At 34.8% G+C, this 22,333-nt stretch overlaps 1 protein-coding gene across 4 annotated transcripts in view; it reads right to left on the bottom strand.

Annotated features, from left to right (window-relative positions):
• LOC150092284 (tyrosine-protein phosphatase Lar-like) overlaps positions 1 to 22,333 on the bottom strand; it is a 1,042,795-nt gene that overhangs the window by 493,627 nt on the left and 526,835 nt on the right. For all 4 annotated transcript variants that reach the window (XM_090415047.1, XM_090415048.1, XM_090415049.1 and 1 more), the window contains exon 12: positions 1,459 to 1,743. In XM_090415047.1, the coding sequence (XP_090271173.1) occupies positions 1,459 to 1,743 (285 nt within the window). The remainder of the gene's footprint in view (positions 1 to 1,458; positions 1,744 to 22,333) is intronic.

The following is a 22,333-nucleotide window of genomic DNA, read 5'->3' as shown; positions in this document are numbered from 1 at the left end:
CATTAAAAAAAAAATTCAAGTCATTTTTTTTTAATTCATGTTCAGACTGGAATGAAAACATCAGTCACCTACATTTTTCACATAGGACTCACACCATCCCATAAAATATTTAAATGTTTAAAAGATTTTCTGCAACTGAAGCAAAGCTTAAGCAGAAAAGTTGAAATTCTCCTCAGGCTGTCCCATTAATGATATTTTATATCATTGTGTACACAAATCAGATCATATATCATATGTTGATGCAGAAGGTCATAACAAAGAGTGAAATAACATTTTTCTCCATTTAGAGAATATTAGAATAATTTACATAATATTTTACAACAAAAAAACACTAAGAGATGAAATTCAGTGACATATGGGAAACTTTGAGTATACCATGTTCATTAACACAGACTAATTTAGACCATATTGAGGGAGAACAAATAAAACAAGAAAACAATACATAATGCGATAGATAGCAGATGACACTTAGCAGGACTGTATTGATAATTTAATGCAATGGCTGACAAACTAATGTTACATAGATAACACATACTTGTATATCATTATTAATCTCTTGAATCTTTATAGTTTTTCCCTATGAAATTCTTTGTATTTAGTAGGTCTGAAGATGCAAACATCAATGATTAAAAACCTAGTCTTTTTGATTTGTGTGCAACACACACACCTCCCAAACCTCATGGCCACCAGAGTTTCTTCCAGGAGGTAATATCCTTTTTTTTTTTTAATTTTTTTTTTTTTTTTTTACTAAAATTAACCTTTCAGTCCACTATTCCACTCCTTCAGCATGTTGTAGAATTTTTCTCCATTACTGTCCAAAAATGGGTACATAAACTAAAGTACTCTGGTTTTCAGGGTATTTAGATGTTAGATTATGGAACAAAATGACAACAGTTGTGATGCGATTAATTCTGTGATATCCCTTGAATTAGTCCAAGAGAATATTTGTTTTGTTTCCTTCAGAATAAATATATGGTAATTCAAATTCTATGTGACAATATTCACTTTTAACCATTTTCTGGTGTAGCTTCCTGATGCTTCAGAAACAAAAGTGAATATTTCATCATAGGTTAATTGGAAATCAAGTGTGAGGAGAGATGGGATATTTTGAAAGAGCAGGCACAATTCAGAGAAGAAAAGTATACTTTTTTTTTTTTTTAAACTGAACGGATCATGTAAGGAATGTGTCTGTGAAACATTACTGTGTAACATCAGTTGAGATATATTGTTAACATGTACAATATAATATCTAATGAGTTGATCTGATGTATTTTTTCAAGAATGCAAACTATCTATTTGAGTTATAAAATTTTCAAGCAAAAGGCAGAATAAAATTGTCTGTGTGCATGCAAACATACCACTGGTAACACAAACAGTATAATCTTCCTCCCCAATCCCTAAAAGTTGCTATATAAATGCTGAATAAACAAATGTCAAATAGATATAGAAGAAACTTACCATACTGTTCTGTACGAACAGGCACTGGTGGAGTAGCAGCGCCCTCTCCTTGACGTGATTTTGCAGCCACCCACATATAATATAGCGTATCAGGATACAGTTCACCTAGAGTGTAGGTCTCAACATTTGGAATACTACGGTGATATTGCTGCTGAGTAAAATTATCATTCCAATAAAGTTCATATCCAACTACCTTCTCGCCTGTATGAGCTGGTTGTGTCCATGACATTTGAACTGTGGTAGAAGATGTAGCTATAACCCGTAAATTGCTAGGCTGGCTAGGAACTAGTAACAAAAATATGCAATTAAATTCACAAAGTATTATTCAGAAAAGAAGATTGACTATTAAATTAAATTTTAACTAAACTGTATAATTACATCAATGCTGCACATTAAGAAATATTTTAATTGTATTATTATGTCATGGTGAATATGAGAAGATTATACAAGGTATATCAGAAAAGTAATGGGATCTGCAACACTGTTTAGTTGAAAGAAGCCCATGAGTCAATAGTGTAAAGGCCATCACTATTATGTTCTATTGTGTGGATGTGTATTCCTTAGCTCTTTTAGGAAAACTGGCAGATGACCCATGGCCATTTCCTCTATTTGTCTGTGGAATTTCACTTGCAAAACACAATAGATTGTGTTGTAGTGAACTGAAAAAATCTGAGATACTGGAAGGAAATTCACTTGGATTAGATTGAAAGAATCTCTTTAGATGCAACACTGAACAAAGAGATGTAAAATGTGAGATTCCCCTCTTTGTCCTTGTTCTAAACTGAAGTACAGTTTGTTATGGTAAGCACCCCTTCTAGTGTACTGACAGCTCGCTGGTGTCAGCAAGTAAAGCCTTAAGAACAAGGAGTTCCACACAGCAATAAACTCCTCTTCTAGAACAGGGGTTTACTGCTATGTGGAATGTCAAACTTTAGACAATTATGTTAACCATTTCAAATGATCAGCAACCAAGGAATTTTAAAAAATAAAGTCAGAACATCCAAATTTGCCTCACTGTGATATTAATTTTTATCATGTTAAAACTAAATGGTGAACAATTCCTATCTCAAATTCTCTATACTCGTGTATTTTGAACCTGTGTAACGATATCACCACCCACAACAACGAAGTCAATAACATGTTTCTAGAATGTTTCTCATTTCTTGTGTTTTCTCTCTTTATGAATTAATGCAGATCTTTATGTTGGAACATAGTGCTAGTAATGACTAGTCCATACCATGAATAGAAATCCAAAAGGTACTTCTTATTATTATTAGTTATGTCCTTTTCTTCAAATTTTCACAAAACATTTCTATGTCTGGTATTGATTTCCAGTTATTTTGTTCAAAATCTCCAGTTAGGACCAGCTTGTAGTTCTTCATACCAGATATCCTTTCTAATGAGAGATCCTCTACTTTTCTTTTGGGATCATAAGCACAAATTAGTATCATTGTAGTAGTAGCTTCTGATTTTGAAATTTTGTCATAAATCAAATTCGTGTATTGAAAATCCCCACTGCTCCAAAATCCAGTTTCTTGTGCAACTTTCTCTTCGACAATTTTTTTTTTTAATCTCTTCTCAAGTATGCCTGCAAAAATGTTACAGAACACTCAACAATAAAATGTTTTCCTTTAATTCTCACATTTTATGTATAGGTACTATTAAAGCTAAAAACTAATCAACTAGAACTAAACCTTCTAGGTTATGTATTTTTTTTATTATTTTATTTTTTTTTTAAAATAACGAAACCTGTGGTGCGTTCATAATTAGAAGAAACACATGTATAAACCACAGTGAAAATTATTTAATTGTAAATATTTCATCCTAAGTATCTTAGGACATCATCAGTACAGTATTTAAACAAAAATTAGGAATAACATACAGTTAGGGCGCATGATTACAATAGAATCTCATGAAAACGTGCATAACGTGCTAAAGCAGTACAAAAAAAAAAAAAAAAAAAAAATGTTAATTATTTAACACAGTTTTGTATGATAATTTCCCATACTTTAGGAATAGTAAGAACGTCGTTGCGGTTTAGGTTTGGTCTGTGTAGTAGGGCTTCAGAACTTTCTTTGTATAAACGTTCATGTTTAAATAAAGATCTATGTAAAAGTTTAGCCTTTTCCCAATGGATCCTATGGTTTGGATTTTCAATTCCATGTTGAGAGAGGCCAGATTTCTGCGGTTTAAGAAGACGAATGTGGTCTTGATGTTCCGAGATGCGTTTCTGAACAGACCTACCTGTCTGTCCAAAGTAAGATAATTTGCATGGGCATGGAATCTCATAAACACCAGGTAACATCAAGGGTGAGAATTTGTCCTTAGGAGAAGGTAATAAGTTGTAAATTTGGTTGATAGGTTTGTAAGTAGTGGCAAAATTGTATTTCTTCATAATTTTAGAAAGACGTTCTAAGATGCCTTTAACGTAAGGTATGGGAATCCTATGCACTTCTTCCTGTCTGGTTTGATGTATGCAGAAGTGACCGATGATTTTTTGAGTTGTTTTGGGATTATATCCATTTAGGATGGCTGTATTTTTGATACTTCTAATTCCTGGTTTAAAGATTCTTCAGAGGAGCAGAATTTGTGCGCTCTGGAAACTAGTGATTTAATAATGCCAGATTTCTGACATGGATGATGAGCAGAAGAATTGTGAATGTAGCGACCTGAGAATGTAGGCTTGTGAAAGACGGAAGTGGCGATGGAACCGTCTTCTTTTCTTTTGATGTGTAAATCCAAAAAAGAGATACCCTGTGGAGATTCTTTTTCTAATGTAAAGTTGATGCGATGATGAAGAAGGTTAATTTTATCTAGAAACAGTTGTAATTCAGGTTCGGGATGATTCCATACTGCAAGTACGTCATCGACATATCTTAGCCAAATTTTTGGTTTGGGTTCAAAAGTGAATATTTTTTCCTCAAGGTGTTCTAGAAACAAATTTGCTAGGTTTGGTGATAAAGGAGATCCCATTGCTGTTCCTTCCTCTTGCTTGTAAATTTGACCTTTCCAGGTGAAGTAACCTGATGCAATAACAAACTTGAACAATTCAACTATATCAGACGGAAATTTTTGAGTTAGTAATTCTCTTGTTTCTTTATGGGGCATGTTAGTGAAGAGGGAGACAATGTCGAAGCTGATTAACAAGCCAGTTTTTGATAGTTGAATGTCTTTAATTTTTGTGTGAAACTCAGTAGAATTTTTGATTGAAGAGACTGAGTGGCCTATGTGAGGGCGGAGAAGGTTAGATAAGAATCTTGATAATTTGTACGTTGGACAGCCGATACAGTCTACGACAGGTCTAAGTGGAACATTAGTTTTGTGTAGCTTAGGTAAGCCATAAATACTAGGAGGTCTTGCATGGTATGTCTTACGTTTTTTGATTGTTTCTTCATCTAAGGAGGAAGTTTCATTAAGTAGCTTATTTAATTTTCTGAGTTGATGATTCGTAGGATCAAAATCCAATTTGGAGTAAGTATTACGATCTCGAAGAAGTAAATTAATTTTTCGGTCATATGAATTGGTATCAAGAACCACAGTGGTATTTCCTTTATCAGCTCTAGTAATGATTAAATTTTTGTTACGTTTTAAGGAAATAATAGCTTTCAATTCCGACGGTGGGATATTTAATTCTGAAGGTTTGGCATTGTAGATCACTTTAGCTACTTCGAAACGAAGTTTGTTGGCTTCAATACTGGAGAGATGCTTGATGTTTCTTTCTATATTATGTATAAAGTCTAAATATGGGAAACACTTTGGTGAAATCGCAAATTTATGGCCTCTTGCTAGAACATTTAATTCATCTTTTGTTAGTTGACGGTTAGATAAATTGACTACCCATTTTTCCGTTGGTAATTTGTTAGTGATCTTTTTTGATCGATTTAATAGATTAAGGTATTTAATATGTAGAGCACTATTGCTTTTATCAAAAGCTTTTTTTCCCGAATTCTTTGAGACAGTTATAATTAATTGTAGCAATTCTTGATTTAACGTATTTGACAAATCTGTTTCTAGTTCTGTAATATTTAAATTGTTTGTTGCTAGTTCATGCTTAGACACTCGTAACTGATTGAGTAGTAAGGAATGACTTGCTTTTTGATAGATTTTATGGGCGCCTGGAGATTTGATGGTTTCTTTCAGTTTTGCAAAGGTTGGAATAAGATTATCACGTCTGCACTTTTTTAAAAAAAGATATTCTAGCTCGTAGCTTACCCTGTTTTAGTTGCAGTTTTCCTAGTAAGTTTGTCTTCTGCGCTGTCATTTCCCCGTGAAGGAATGAAACTTTTTTAAATAACGAAACCTGTGGTGCGTTCATAATTAGAAGAAACACACGTATAAACCACAGTGAAAATTATTTAATTGTAAATATTTCATCCTAAGTATCTCAGGACATCATCAGTACAGTATTTAAACAAAAATTAGGAATAACATACAGTTAGGGTGCATGCTTACAATAGAATCTCATGAAAACGTGCATAACGTGCTAAAGTAGTACAAAAAAAAAAAAAAAAAAAAAAAAACGTTAATTATTTAACACAGTTTTGTATGATAATTTCCCATACTTTAGGAATAGTAAGAACGTCGTTGCGGTTTAGGTTTGGTCTGTGTAGTAGGGCTTCAGAACTTTCTTTGTATAAATGTTCATGTTTAAATAAAGATCTATGTAAAAGTTTAGCCTTTTCCCAATGGATCCTATGGTTTGGATTTTCAATTCCGTGTTGAGAGAGGCCAGATTTCTGCGGTTTAAGAAGACGAATGTGGTCTTGATGTTCCGAGATGCGTTTCTGAACAGACCTATCTGTCTGTCAAAAGTAAGATAATTTGCATGAGCATAGAATCTCATAAACACCAGGTAACATCAAGGGTGAGAATTTGTCCTTAGGAGAAGGTAATAAGTTGTAAATTTGGTTGATAGGTTTGTAAGTAGTGGCAAAATTGTATTTCTTCATAATTTTAGAAAGACGTTCTGAGATGCCTTTAACGTAAGGTATGGGAATCCTATGCACTTCTTCCTGTCTGGTTTGATGTATGCAGAAGTGACTGATGATTTTTTGAGTTGTTTTGGGATTATATCCATTTGGGATGGCTGTATTTTTGATAACTTCTAATTCCTGGTTTAAAGATTCTTCAGAGGAGCAGAATTTGTGTGCTCTGGAAACTAGTGATTTAATAATGCCAGATTTCTGACATGGATGATGAGCAGAAGAATTGTGAATGTAGCGACCTGAGAATGTAGGCTTGCGAAAGACGGAAGTGGCGATGGAACAGTCTTCTTTTCTTTTGAAGTGTAAATCCAAAAAAGAGATACCCTGTGGAGATTCTTTTTCTAACGTAAAGTTGATGCGATGATGAAGAAGGTTAATTTTATCTAGAAACAGTTGTAATTCAGGTTCGGGATGATTCCATACTGCAAATACGTCATCGACATATCTTAGCCAAATTTTTGGTTTGGGTTCAAAAGTGAATATTTTTTCCTCAAGGTGTTCTAGAAACAAATTTGCTAGGTTTGGTGATAAAGGAGATCCCATTGCTGTTCCTTCCTCTTGCTTGTAAATTTGACCTTTCCAAGTAAAGTAACCTGATGCAATAACAAACTTGAACAATTCAACTATATCAGACGGAATTTTAGGATCCATTGGGAAAAGGATAACCATAGGATCCATTGGGAAAAGGCTAAACTTTTACATAGATCTTTATTTAAACATGAACGTTTATACAAAGAAAGTTCTGAAGCCCTACTACACAGACCAAACCTAAACCGCAACGATGTTCTTACTATTCCTAAAGTATGGGAAATTATCATACAAAACTGTGTTAAATAATTAACGTTTTTTTTTTTTTTTTTTTTTTTTTGTACTACTTTAGCACGTTATGCACGTTTTCATGAGATTCTATTGTAATCATGCGCCCTAACTGTATGTTATTCCTAATTTTTGTTTAAATACTGTACTGATGATGTCCTAAGATACTTAGGACGAAATATTTACAATTAAATAATTTTCACTGTGGTTTATACGTGTGTTTCTTCTAATTAGGTTATGTATAGCCACTAGAGTCCTTATTTAAGAATTTCAGAGTGAATATCATCTATACTCAGCTGTTTTCACATTTCATATTACAGGTAGCTTTTTTTTTTCTACTTCCAATACTAAATACCCATACCTGTATTCCTACTGGATATTTCCTACCACTACTCCGGCAATGCATATTTCAATTAATACTTTTTTTTTTAAAGTAATTATTCTAGAGATCAGAATATCTTCACCATATTATTATTACCCTCATCATCTCCAATTCCTTTAAAAGTACTCTTTCTTCAATTTTTTAAAGTTTTCTTAATAACCTACAGAACATTCAGCTGCCATCATGATTTTATCATTGATACTCTTTTTCCAATGTCTTCCCATAACTAATTTTACACAGCGTTTTGCTTTCTTACTTTTTTTATCTGTATGCACTCAGAGTGCACTGTGATTTTACTTGCCAAGAACTTTATATAAAATTTCTTATTTTCTCACATTGCTTCTTTTGACCTCTTGATTGTACCATCAAGTTCTAAATTTTCAGCTCTTGTAAACCGTCGTGATCACCACATGCCACTCTGGCTAAATCAGAGTGGCATGTTAACATTTTCTTCAGATTCTACCAGTGGGACTTGAAGGTACTGTTCTTGTTTTCAAACTTTTTCATTTTCTTCCCCAATAAATAATATACATATATTTGAGTCTACAGTTCACTCATTAGAGTTGATTTAATTTCATTATTTTTAAAGCTTTTATATGTATTTTTCTTTTAAATAAAACATTCCTTTTCCTATTTCAAATTCTTCTATATATTTCACATCCTGGAACAGCATGATGATATCACTATCGACAATAGTGTGGCTAATAAGACCTTTCTTATTTCTTATCTTTTTTCTTGATATAGATGTGAATTTGTGTACATATTTAAATTAGAAACATAGTACTTATAATGATAAAACCAAGTATATAACAGAAAACCTATTATTCCTATTAAACCAGTTCCTATTATTAAATCTGCCTTCTACTACAAATTTTTAAAGACAATTTCAGTATGTTTGTTATTATTATTATTATAGCTACTCCAGAGATTCCAAGGACTCAGTAAGCGAGAGCAATTTTAGGTGATTTATGCCTAAATTACTATCATACATTTTCTTGAATATGCACTTGCAGCTTCTAATGGTAGCCCATTGCACACACATATGAATGCATGCATTTACAGAGTACACACCATAAGAAGATCCTGATCTCACACAATTCCCAACTATACCCATATTCAATTTCAAGTGAGGACACAAAGTTCTACTCCACTATCAATAAGATGAACAATCTCTTTTTTTATTTATACCACAAGGTTAACTTTCTTTAAATCTGCCTGTATATGTGCAATTCTATAAGCCAGTCATCATGCGTTACCTGCAGGATCTTTTCCATTGTATCACGGTCTTACCAGAGCTCAGGTGACCATATTTGTGCACTGTAGTCCAGATGAGTAGTCTCCAAGTGTCTCAAGCTTCACTGACTTGACTATGTGCAGAAAATTCCCATTATATAATACTCAGATTACAACATCCTCAGTCAAAAATGAATAATTGTACTCAGCAACATTAAACTAGTACTTATTACTATTTATCTACAGAATTGGTCATTTCATGTGTCCAACTGCAGGAATTCTGTACATCAACAAATAACTACTTAACTTAGCATGGTCTAAAGAATGAAATCAACAAATACACTAGATATTGCCCTTTAGCTCAAATCATTAACACAACTTAAACATCACTGGTATAGGCACACCACTGGTCACTCTTCTTCTCTGAAGCTCAGCACTTCCATACATCGCTTTTCTGATACCTGTTGTTTAACCACTCTCCTATCCATGTCACAAGTTATTTAGCATATCCTTCCCATTGAGCTTCTACAACAAATATGCAAAATCAAATGTTTTGGCAAAATCTAAAAAATCATGGTATATCCATTCTCCTTATTAAGTTATACTGTCATTTTATTACAGTACATGATCAGAATGTTAAAGAAGGATCACCCTTAAGTAAAATGATGTTGTTCTAGAGGATCACAGTTTTATATATTCACCTTTGGATGTAATTCCTAACAGTTTTATATATTCACCTTTGGATGTAATTCCTAACTACCCTCTCCAATACCTTGATAATTCCTTGAAGGTTTCACTAGGGTTCACATATATAACAGACAATGAAGCTAAAAAACAAAGGGTAATTCAGAACATGCTTAATACAAGCAGCAAGTATGCAGCTTGTTCTATTAAGATATTCTCATACTAAACAGTCTCAAACCTAATGTTATCCAGCCCCACTGCTGTGTTTAAATAAGCTCTTAAAATAGCTTTAATAATTCTAAATCATTTATTGCTTTCCTTCATCCATTTCTCTCTTGGTATCCAGATAGCTAATGGCTACCTGGAATGTATACTTTACTAAAATGAATGCTTAACAATTTAGCTATTTCAAAGTGCATCTGCCACTTTCAACTATTTGCATTTCCTAAGGTTATTCTTCCGTACTCAATTTTATTGGCATAAAAAATAAAAGAAAAAAAAAATTCCCTTGGTCTGTTTAGATTAGATAATGTCTTTTCATAATTTGATTTCACCTTATTCACCATGCCCATCACTCTATTGGACTGCTTTTTATGCTGCTTACAAGCCTCATAATCACCCTTCTCACAATACTGGATCCACAATATTATTTTTATGTAGCTGCTAGTTTAAAGTGTTATTCACCTAATTTATTCCCCAGATTCTGAGGATAGTCAAACATAGTTTTGTTCAGACATTCTTTGGTTACTTTCCATGCACCGCTGATTCTGTTATCAGTTTCTCATGCCATGGCACTAATCCTGTCAAAACTTCAAGATCATGTTAACCAAACTGAGGCATAACAGTCATCTCTGTTATAGAAAGAAACTCTATTGTTGAAGTGTGTCTTCAACAATCTAATGGATGTTGCATGATTTTGCCAAAGTTGTAATTTGTGCTCTGAAGGTCCAGTTTTGTTCGAAGTCCACCAAATTCTAGTAATTCAATAAATAAATAATTATTTATTTTATTTATTTGCGAGATATTATTCGGTGCAGTGTGTGTGAAATGTACTTGTTGAGAAAATTAAAGAATATAGGAAATTGAAACTAGAGAGAGAGAGAGAGAGAGAGAGTATTTATTAAGTGTTTCAAAAGTGAGTGTCTGTTAGGTGACAAGAATGCAACAAACACCTGTTAATGCTATTAATGTCGAGCATGTGGCTATGGAAATAGAGAACAAAATGGATATTAATAGAAAAATAATGTGCTTAAATGTTACCCTTCATATGACAAAGCGTGAAATTGAAAAATTACAGAAATGGCAAGAATTAAGCAGGTTTGAAAAAAAAAAAAAAAAAAGAAGGTGATCCAAAGGAATAATAATAAAACTGATTGAACAAGCAAGAAAAACAAGTTAGAGAGAAAATTATGTCTGGAGACTCAATGATCAGAGGAGTACTTAACGAAAAGATGACAAAATCATGTTTCCTTGATGCAGAAATTCACGATAAAGCCAAGTCACTCCTTGTCTTAGTATTCAAAACACATCTCCTTGTAGACATTTATAATGCTATGCATTAAGGGAAGGGCCACTACCCAAAGGTGGTGATCCATTACTTCTTCTTCTGCAGCTTTTCCCACTTAAGTAGGGTCACTGTGTGTGGTGAGTCTCCTCCACAACCTCCTGTCTTGGGCTGTAGCCACATCCAAGTTCTTCATCCTCAAGTCCTCCTCCACCATCTCCCTCCATCTCTTTTTTGGCCATCCATGCTTCCTCCTCCCAAGCACATCCATCTGCATGACCTTTCTTCCCACATACTCTTCCTCCTTCCTCATCACATGACTAAACCATCTCAACCTTGCCTCCTGTATCTTTGCTCCTAAGTTCATAACTTACACCATTCCCCTTACATAGTCATTTCTCAGATGATTCTTTCTGGTCACACCGCACATCCACCTAAGCATTCTCATCTCCGCTACCTCCATCCTGCTGATGTTATTTTTCCTCAGGGTCACAGTTTCCACAGCATATGTCATAGCTGGTCTCACTACTGTCCTGTAGATTTTGCCTTTTAGATTGATCGGCACCCTCTTATTGCATAGTACTCCAGCCATCTCTCTCCAGTTCCTCCATCCTGCTTGTATCCTGCATCCCACTTACTTCTCAGCCTCACCATCCTCTTTCATTGTTGATCCTAAGTATCTAAAGTCACTGACCTTCCTGATGACATTTCCTTCCAGCACCAGATCTGTCTCCTGGCTGTCATCCACTTTGCAACACATATACTCTTTCTTACTTCTGCTAAGTCTCATACCTCTCTCTTTCAGTACTTTCCTCCAACTTTCCAGTTTAGCTGCCAGTTCTACCCAAAGGTGGTGATATTAAACTAAATTTATTATAGTCTAACCAAGTGAAAAAACTTCCAACATCTTTCTCTAAATCCAGAGTAATTTAATAATAAGGTGAGACACCTTTTGGCAACTCGTATAGGTAAATATGACTTCTCTATTGCTTCCAACTTAGTATCACCACCTCTGGGTCTGGCTCCCACTGATTAGACCTCAATAAAGGTCGAAACCAGTCTGGGTAGTGCCCCTTCCCTTAATGCATAGCATTATACATGTCTGAAAGGAGATGTGCTTTGCATTATGGGAGATACTAAGACAAGGAGTGATGAGAGCTTGGTCCAACTTTACCATAGTTGCCTCAGTCCTGAAGATACTTCAGGTGCAAACTTACTACTTAATTCTCCTACTACAACACTACTACCATCGAATCCATCCACCACCCATTAATATGTATTAATAGATTTAATATTTATTAAATTTAGAGTATTAATAGATTTAATTGTTCTCATGCTCCAAACCCCTTCCATCACATGCTGCTTAAAGTAGTTATTCATCAGTCATTATATAAATTCCCTTTATCCTGCATGCATTCTCTTCTGTGATAATGATAGTCCTACTTATATCCAAAAGTTTTTCTCTCTCTATTCAGTGCATCATTTTCTTCAGATGGATGTCCCATAGCATCAGCAGCATGCAAATATGCATGCTTGTTCTATTAAGCTCTCCTCATACCAAACAGCCTCAAACCCAATGCCTGTATTACTCATGATAGTGCTTTGTGGTATAACAACAGATGAACAAAATAAATAATTTATTTATTGAATTACTAGAATTTGGTGGACTTCAAACTTGCATCTTCAGAGCACAAGTTACAACTGTGGTAAAAACATACAATATCCATTAGATTGTTGGAGAAACAATTCAAATTGTAACCAAAAGGAACTGATGTTCTAGGTGTACTCTAGAAGCCAGATTAAAAAAAAAAAAAAAACTCTAAGTTAATTCAGAGAAGTCCAGCTATGTGCAGTCTTAGAATGATTGTTTCAAAGTTCTTAGGCAAATTAATATTAATGCAGCCAAACTTATTGAGGTTAGGGAATTGTTTAATAGCTGGTATCGATTGTACAAATAGTCTTGCAGACTTATAGCAACTTCTGTGAGTCACAGACATTTTCTTCCATTTAATACTGTGTGAAAGAGCAACTAGAATATTGTCTGCTAGTCCTGGCTTGCCTACATATGATTGCAAATATAGGTTTCATGTTCTTCAAGAGCGAGTTGCATTAACTCACAGATGTTAATCCTTCAGAGAATAAACAAAGGCTCATAACTGGATGTATGGTTTGAATGTGGCATTAAGATTATATTTATGAAGAACTTTAGCCATCTCTTTTGATGTATAAGCTGGATACAGGAATGAGAATAGTTTTGTTGTTATTTTGTTTGTCAGGTCTGGGAGGAATAAGGAAATATATAGTATTTTGAATATTTTATGTGTGTTACAGTCCCTTGTTAAAAAAAATATTGTGAAGATAACCAGGTTCTGTAGCAAGGACTGTGTCTTTAGAACAAATCTCTGGCTCTCTGAGTAAATGTTTTGAGGATGTCATACTGTTAGAGAATGGTGGTGCAATTGCTTATGTAAGCACCTTCCAGTGTGTCTTTCCTATAAACAGAAAAGAATAAAGAACCATAGAACCATCTGGTTATCACAGAACTAGTATATCTTGTGTCTACAAAAGAAAATTATTTATTCCTTTTTCTGTGACAAAGAGTTTTTTTTGGATGTTGGTTGCATAAATGCACTACAAATGTATTGGATGTGTCTAGGGACATGAGACCAACTCACAAACACATCATCTACCTAGTGCAGCCAGACTTGCTTTGTGTGTGGCAATGTTAAGTGCTTGGTTTTCCAGAGAATCCATACAGAAATTGGTAGTAGGGGATGAGGGGGTGTATAAGTGAAGAACCATTGCAGTCCCATCTAAAAGTTTGCATATTTTTACCATTCCATTAAAAATAACCTGAATGTATAGTTAATTTGAATTATTCAAATATGTCAGGAAAGAAATGCAATTTAATAAGGTCAAGAGTTTCTGCCACTGGTACACTGATAAACAATAAAATAATATCAAAGTTGATCACAATATCTGAATAGAGCTTTAAGGTGAATGAAAAAGGGAAAGAGTTGCAAAAGTGATTTTGCTAATTGTTTGGTAAGCTTGTAGGTGGAGGCTGTCTATGGCATCAACTATTGGACAAAGGGAGACAGGCACTGTTTGTGAATTTTTGGGGACCCATATATTGAGAGGGTTTATCATGATAAGGTTTTGGTATTATTGTAATTTCTTTAGGACAAGATGTAACTTCTTTTTAATAATCTATACACTTTTTTTCCTTTCAGGACTTAATGGGATCATGATCTATAACCTGGTATGTAGTCTTTTAGAAGACTGTTTGATCATGTTTGATCCATTATATTAGTTACATCACCTTTATCTTTTATTATTATTATTATTATTTTTGACACCTCCAGGGAGTCCAAAGACTCATCGAGGGAGAGTGTGCCGACAGCATCGAACGATTGGTCCCCTTCCAACTACTAACCGCGCTCAAACTTACTTAACTGAGCCATTAGTAGCAGAGGCTCTACCAATCGACCAACCTTTACCGGCTTTGGTTATAACATATTGTTGACAGAGCTGTGTGAAGAGAAGGGAGTGCAGTTTGCAAATGTGAGATGCATATGAGGAAAGGATGGTTTGTACAAAAGTGACAGATTAAATTTAAATGAATTTGGTGTATTCAACTGGAGAGGCTGTTGCTAGAAGGAAATGCAATGAGTGATATGAGCAAGAGACCAGAGGAAGCAAGAGGTGAAGTGAAGGATCAGAGACTAGATTGAGCAAAACTGAAGTGGTTGTTAATGGAAATAGTAGTCAAAAGAAAAAAGTACAAATTATTACAATTTGATGAAACATGGGGATTAAAGCGTTTTAAGATATGTTCTTTTTTGTGGTTATATCAGAACTTTGGGGAATTATTGATGCCAATTCTGATAAAGTACAAGATGGAAACACTTGAAACTGAACATAAAGTTGGAAAGTAGGGGGAGAAAGGGAAATTAGTGAGCTGGTGAGAGATGGATTTAAATCAACCTAACTGATCTTGTCTGTACTGTCTACTATGTTCAAACATAGTTGGTGGTGCCCCTAAAAACCCCTAAGGTTAAAAGCACAGATCTGATTTAACTTCAGCAATAATTGTGTTTATGCCAATAAAGAAATCTGATGTTAGGTAATTCTCAGAAACCTCATCTAGTCTAGAGATCTGGGTGTTGTCAAAAGTATGACTGGAAGAAAATAGTTCTGTTTTGTGGGAAATAAGGCAAAATGGTGTATTGCTAGTATTGATTTTGGCAAGGTTATCTAAATCCACTGAAGAATGAATGGTATGGAGATGTAAAAAGTTTATACTTTTAAGATATTTATATCATGATTTATAATATCCTGATCCTGTTGACTGCACCATTATAAAATGTTTAACTCTTATTATTATTATTATTTGTAAACAGCTTAATTTATTATTAAGAATTATCAACACTTTAGCACAAGAATATTTTAATATTTGCCAAATATTTCAGTCTGAAATTAACAGACTATCACCAGTGGCTTGATAGGAACAGTTTTTACAGAGGTGGAATGCAAACAACTGATCATTCAAAAGTAGAATGAGCCGCGTGATGTTACATTGCCTCAGCACTCTCTTTGAAAAGGCATTTGAATTTAGAGCGACATCTGTGTAGAAGGAGAGTCCTGGACCAGAGAATGTTGTGGCTTGCCTCTATCCCGTGTTGCACCAATCCAGACTTATCGGTTTTATTGTGAAGAATGTAGGACTGATGTTCTTGTATTCTTTTTTCTAGCATCCGATTTATCCAAAGTATGACATATTGCAGTCACACGGAACTTGATATACACCAGGCAGCAACATAGTTAGGCTTTATCTTTAGAAGAGAAGAAATAGGTGGATATTTTATTAATAGGGATATAAGTGGCTGTTAAATCATATTTCTTCAGAATTCTTGAAATTGGTTCTGAAATTTCAGAATGGAATTTCATAACCAAAATACAGGTGGTCCTCTTGTTACATCGGAGATCTGTTCCTACGGACCGACGTAAGGCGATTTTCAATGCAAGTCGGAATTACCATAGCCTAATTTACTTACCTAACCTAAAATACCCTAAAGTTATACGTATATATCAAGAAACAGAACTAGGTCATAGGAAAATGAAGGGGAGAACATAATTACTGTATAGTACAGAAAAATAACAAAAATCAAACTGTAATAAAAAAACAAACATAAAACAATCTTTTTGCCTTTTCTTGAATTAACATGAAGCTAATTGGGATACGGCATTGATGCTGGTCTTCCAGCCAAAGAACAAGAAGCCTTTCCATCTCAATCATGAGCCTACTACATTTTTTCGTAATCACAGTTGATTTCATGGGGGCCAATCCTTTCACGTGTTCGAGGATGCAAACTTTATCCTTGATAATAGTCCCGACTGTGGTATGACTTAAGTTCAACGCGTGGCCAATGTTCGTTGGCATTTCTCCCTTTTTTGCCCTTTTTAATAATGTCTAATTTCACTTCTAATGTAATGGCTTTTCTTTTCTTCAACACACTGCAATCAGAAGAGTCTGCCTTACATTTGGGAGCCATCTTGAAGGGTAAAAAGTCACAAAAAAACACAAACACAAAAGTGAGAGAGCAGATGTAAACAATGCACGTGGTACCCAAGTGACGCCACCTCTCCCAAACAAACGACGTGTAATGGCGTATTCTTCCACCATGCTCACAAACAAGTTTGCCCATGACGTTTGAATTTTACGTCGCGCTGCTTCAAGTTGAAATTTATATTTTTAATTATTTATGGGATTACCATCGTAAAGTTGAAATGATGCATGTCGCGGACCCCCTGTATATGGAATGGAACTCGACGTATGATTCTTTGTTGCTCTAGATTGGATTGTAGGAATCGAACAGATGTTGTGTAGTCTTTTTAGAGAATCCATTTAATTTCATGTAATGTTTGATAGTGGAAAGTTTTTTCTGTAATTCGTGGGGGAGTTGAGCAAATTAAACATTTTACGATTCCTGTTTTTTGATAAGCATGATGGGCGGATTGTCTGAGAATGTAGCGTCCAGCAAAAGTAGGATTTTTGTAAACTGTTGTTGTCAGAATAGCTGAAGGTGAGCGGATGAGAAGGATGTCTAAAAAGGATAACTTGTCTTTTTCAATCTCCATGGTAAACTTGACATGAGGGTGTAAAGAATTGATTTTGGCTAAAAAGGAAGGTAAGGAATCTCTGTTGTGAGGCCATACTGAAAAAATGCCGTCTGTATATCTAACCCAAAAGGAAGGTTGAGCATATATAGATGAAAAAAGGATGTTTTCTAGATGCTCCAAATAAAAGTTGGCTAAAGCAAGTGAAAGTGGACTTCCCATGGCCGTTCCTTTTACTTGGTTGTAGAATTTGTTTTGACACAAAAAATATCCAGAGTGCATCACGAAATCGAATAATTTTACGATATCTTGTAGGAAGATGTCAGCAAGTAAATGTAAAGTCTCTATGAGAAGTATATTCATGAACAGAGATTCTACATCGAAGCTCACCATAAGATCAGTAGGTTGTAATGAGATATTTTTTAATTTGTTTAAGAAATCAGAAGAGTTTTTCAAAAAAAGAGTGTGATTTGCCTATATGTGATTTTAATAATTTCACTAAATAGTTGGCTACGTGGTAAGTAGGTGAATCAATACAGTCAACTATAAGATGTAGAGGAATGTCTGTCTGTCTTGTGAATTTTTGGCAGACCATAAAACCTAGTCCAGGACTCGCCTTCTACACGGATGTCGTTATAAATTCGATCGCCTATTCAAAGAGAGTGCTGAGGCCTTGCTTCAACGCCCTAACTCGAATCGAAATGATTGCCTATCCTTGTCAAAAATATGGGAAAATTTAATCCAGATAACACACTAAAAAAAATTTTTTTTTTCAATTGAGACCTAATTCTTACATTAGTCTAATGTTATCTTTAATTGTATTTATAAATTAAGATTATTGTATGAAATTGTGACTTGATACCTATAATTTATTCATCACACTGATGAAATTTACCTCCCTTTAGTGCTTAGCAATGTAACATCACACGATTCTTCTGTAAAAACTGTACCTATCAAGTCACTGATGATAGTCTGTTAATTTCAGACTGAAATATTTGGCAAATATTAAAATATTCTTGTGCTAAAGTGTTGATCATTCTTAATTTCATGTCACAAGTGTCTCTCAAGAATAAAATTAATTAATTATTATTTATTAAATCCTGATAATTGATTGCACCTTTTGTAATATAGGCTGCGAGTGGTATCATATTTCTATGATAATTATGAGATAACTATGAGAGTATACAAAAGAACATGCAGGTAGAGTTTGTTGCCTTAGGACCTCAGATTGTAGGCATTAGTGAATCCTGGCTATCAGAATCAGATGTACTATCTGGTATCGAGTGCAATGGGTACACTATTTTTAGGAAAGATAGAAAGGATGGGGGGGTATACTGCTAATGATGTCGGATGACTTGAATCCAGTTAGAGTTGAGACCTATGATTGTAGTACTTCTACTAACAGTATTTCATGTGGCAATGAGTTTGAAGCCATCTGGTGTGAGGTAGAATCCAAGAAGATCAATTACATAGTGGGGTGTTGTTACAGACCTGGTGGATTGGTTGCTAGTTATGAAGAAATGCATCGCCAAATAGAAAAGATGAGCGCAAAAAGAGTAATCATACTGGGAGACTTTAATCATCCAAATATTGATTGGGTAGCAGTAGAATCTAATGAGAAGAATGAAAATGCGTTTATTGAGCTGTTGAAAGGAAAACTTTCTCAAGCAGCATATGATAGAAGGAACTCGAGGTCAAAGAGAGATAGATTTGATTATAGTGTCAGAGGGCATTTCAGTTAACGACATAACTATTCTGCATCCGGTTGGTTACAGTGATCATGTGTTACTCACTTGGGAAGTGACTAAGTTTATGAATGTTCCATTCAGAAAAAGTTACATACTGAACTACAAAGCGGGAAATTACGACCAACTGAGTTCAGTGGAATGGGATCGGTTGCTGAATGGGAAGCATTTAAACAATACTAAAATGATGCGATATCAGAATGTGTCCCAAGAGTTCAAAGAATAAAGAGAGTAGGAGTCAAATGGATGTGTAATTGTATAAAGTAAGAGATTCGTAAGAAAAGGATGATATGGTATTTGTTATGAAAGTTATAAGCAGCAGGCTAGAATAGTCACAACTGTTGTACAGAAAGCAAAGTCTGAGTATGAAAAGAAAGTGGCTCTGCGTGCTAAAGACAACCCACAAGAATTCTATCAATATGCTGCAAGTAAAAGAAAGAATGAAGGAAACTCTTCTAAATGCAGATGGCATGAGGGTTACAGACGCAAAAGAGGTTGTGCAACTAATGAGTGCCCATTTTGTTAAAAGCTATCAACCTGGTGAACGCAACATTGAGTTCACTGTTACCTCTTCACTGGATGAAGAAATGCAGTTATGTGAGGCCAAAGTATTACGGCTGTTGCACAAATTGAATAAGAATTCAGCAATAGGGACTGATGAGATATCAGCATGTGTGCTAAAAGAGTGTTCAGCTGAACTGGCCATTCCTTTGACCAGGCCGTTTAATATGAGTCTCAGAACAGGAAAGATTCCACAGGAATGGAAAGAATGTAGGGTAATTCCATTGCACATGGGTGGTGCAAAAACCAATGTATCCAACTATCGACCAATTAGTATCTTAGGAGTGATGGTGAAGATTTTGGAAAAATTGGTTAGAGTGCATATTAAGAAATGGGTTGTCAGTGAATCTCTACTTTGCAATGAGCAACATGGGTTTACTAAGGGAAGGTCATGTTTTAGCAACTTGCTCACATTCTATAACAATGTTACCACTGAACTAAACAAGGGGAATGGATACACCATAATACTCTTGTATTTTGCTAAGGCTTTTGACAGAATATAGCATAGCAGACTGTTGCATAAATTAGAGAATATGGGTTTGGGTTATAGAATATTAGCATGGATAAGAGGATGGCTGACTGACAGATCAAAAAAAGTGGTGTATGTGGGATGTGAGTCTGCAAGGTTTAAGGCAACAAGTGATGTACCACAAGGATCAGTGCTTGGTCTACTTATTCAATCTATACATTAATGATATTGGGAAGGATTCAGCAAGCAACATAAGCTATTTGCTGATGATGATGCAAAGATAGGTAGGGCAATCAGGAATGTTCTGATATGCAGAATGATTTGAATAGACTGGAACTGTGGGCATGGGAAAATGGATGTCATTTCAATGTCAGTAAATGTAAAGTCATTCACTTGGGTGTGACTGGATATCCAATGTCATATTATATTGGTGGGATTATGCTAGAAGAAATTGATGAGGCTAGGGATCTTAGAGTGTTAGTAGATAGGAAGTTGAAGTTCAGGGGCCAGGTAGCAAACTGCAAATACAACTCAAAAGACAATCCCAATGCTGAAACAAACATTCACATGTAAAGATAAGGATGCCATTTTACCTTGTTTACAAGGCCTTGATAAGACTTCACTTGGACTATTGTGCACAGGTCTCGTCTCCTGGCTTCCGTTGTGGTTCTGATATACTGGAGAGAGTGCAAAGGAGAGTGTTAGAAATGATATCAGGATTGTAGAATACTGATTATGAAGACATATTGAGAATTTGTAGACTGCAGACACTAGCAAACAGGAGAAAAAGAGGTGATATGATTGAGACTTACAAACTTCTGAAAGTGTCATACAGGAATTCAATTGATGGAATTTCTCATTTCATGGAAGGTGGGGAAAGGACAAGAGGGCAGCCTTGAAAGCTAAGAATGAATGCCGCTAAGAAGGGAGTGAGGGCTAGATTTTTCTCTCACAGGGTAGTGCATTACTCGAATGGATTGTCATTGGATGTTGTGAGTACAAGCAGCATTCGTGAATGAATTCAAGAATAAGTATGATAGCTGGTGTGGGTAGTATGTAGCCTCCCTTGATGAATCCTTGACTCCCTGGAGATCTCTCTTAATAATTTTACATTTTATTTATTTATTTATTTTATTACATTGCATACATTTGTTACAGTTATTACACACATTACTTACATTTGTTTACATATGATACTTACATTACATACATTTGTTTACATATGATACGTACATTACATACATTTGTTTACATATGATACGTACATTACATACATTTGTTTACATATGATACGTACATTACATACATTGGTTTACATGTGATACGTACATTACATACATTGGTTTACATGTGATACGTACATTACATGCATTTGGTTACATATGATACATCTTGGATGAGAAGTAATTTCTCTGCTTTCATCCTCGAAGCTTATATGTAAGCTTATCTGAGGATGACACCAGTTGGTTATTATTTATTGGTTTGCTGTGTTGGGAAGCTACGAAATCTATGATCGAGAAATTCACACACACACACACACAATAACTTGGAATGCATTGATGCATCGCTGAACTGGAAACCTGAACGAATATATTGTGTTTCATTAAGTTTGTATGGTATTTTGGGTGCGTGTTTCTTGTTCCTAGTATGTCCTTAGAGCTCTTTTCAGGCTATTGTAGTTTGTAAGGTTTCTGTATTCAAAAGGTAATTTGTTTATCATGTCTGGGATGTAGAAGTTTCATGCGGCCTTTCTGTAGTGATTATTGTATTTATATGTGATATAATTAGTTGTCTGAGGTCTTGTTATACAGTGTGTATTTCTGACTGTCCTGTAGTTGGCATCGAAATAATGTTTTAGCAAAGCTGCATAGTGACATAAATGTTTTGCTGTCAGTATTTTGTGTTCTGACATTGCAGTGTATATAAAGTCGTTATTTTCTCTTTGTTCCCAAAAGATCAGTTTTATCATTTTGTACTGTAGCAACATTAATCTATTTAATTTGTAGGGAGCACAGAAAGCATACGTTGTTATAGCGTATCTTAGTATATTTTGGCATAGTGCTTTGTATATTAGTGTTTTTAGGCATGTGGGAACTATGTCTTTTAACATGTAGAGTTTGCCACTATCTTAGTATATTTTGGCATAGTGCTTTGTATATTAGTGTTTTTAGGCATGTGGGAACTATGTCTTTTAACATGTAGAGTTTGCCACTTATTGTTTGGAGTTTGTCGTGAAGATGGTTTATGTGGTTATTCCAGTTCATATCTGCATCGAAGTAAATTCCAGGGTATCGTATTGTTTCAACCTGAGTGATTGTAGTGGTTTTGCTGTTCTGAGTGTTTTTTATGTTGGAAAGTACATGTTGGATGGTTATA

The sequence above is a fragment of the Typopeltis vanoorti genome, chromosome 26 (genome assembly GCF_054136105.1).
Source record: "Typopeltis vanoorti isolate ZY-2024b chromosome 26, IOZ_Tvanoo_1.0, whole genome shotgun sequence".
Classification (NCBI taxonomy): Eukaryota; Metazoa; Arthropoda; class Arachnida; order Uropygi; family Thelyphonidae; genus Typopeltis; species Typopeltis vanoorti.
The sequence above is the reverse complement of the archived record's forward strand: the minus strand, read 5'-3'. Positions and strand labels throughout refer to the sequence as shown.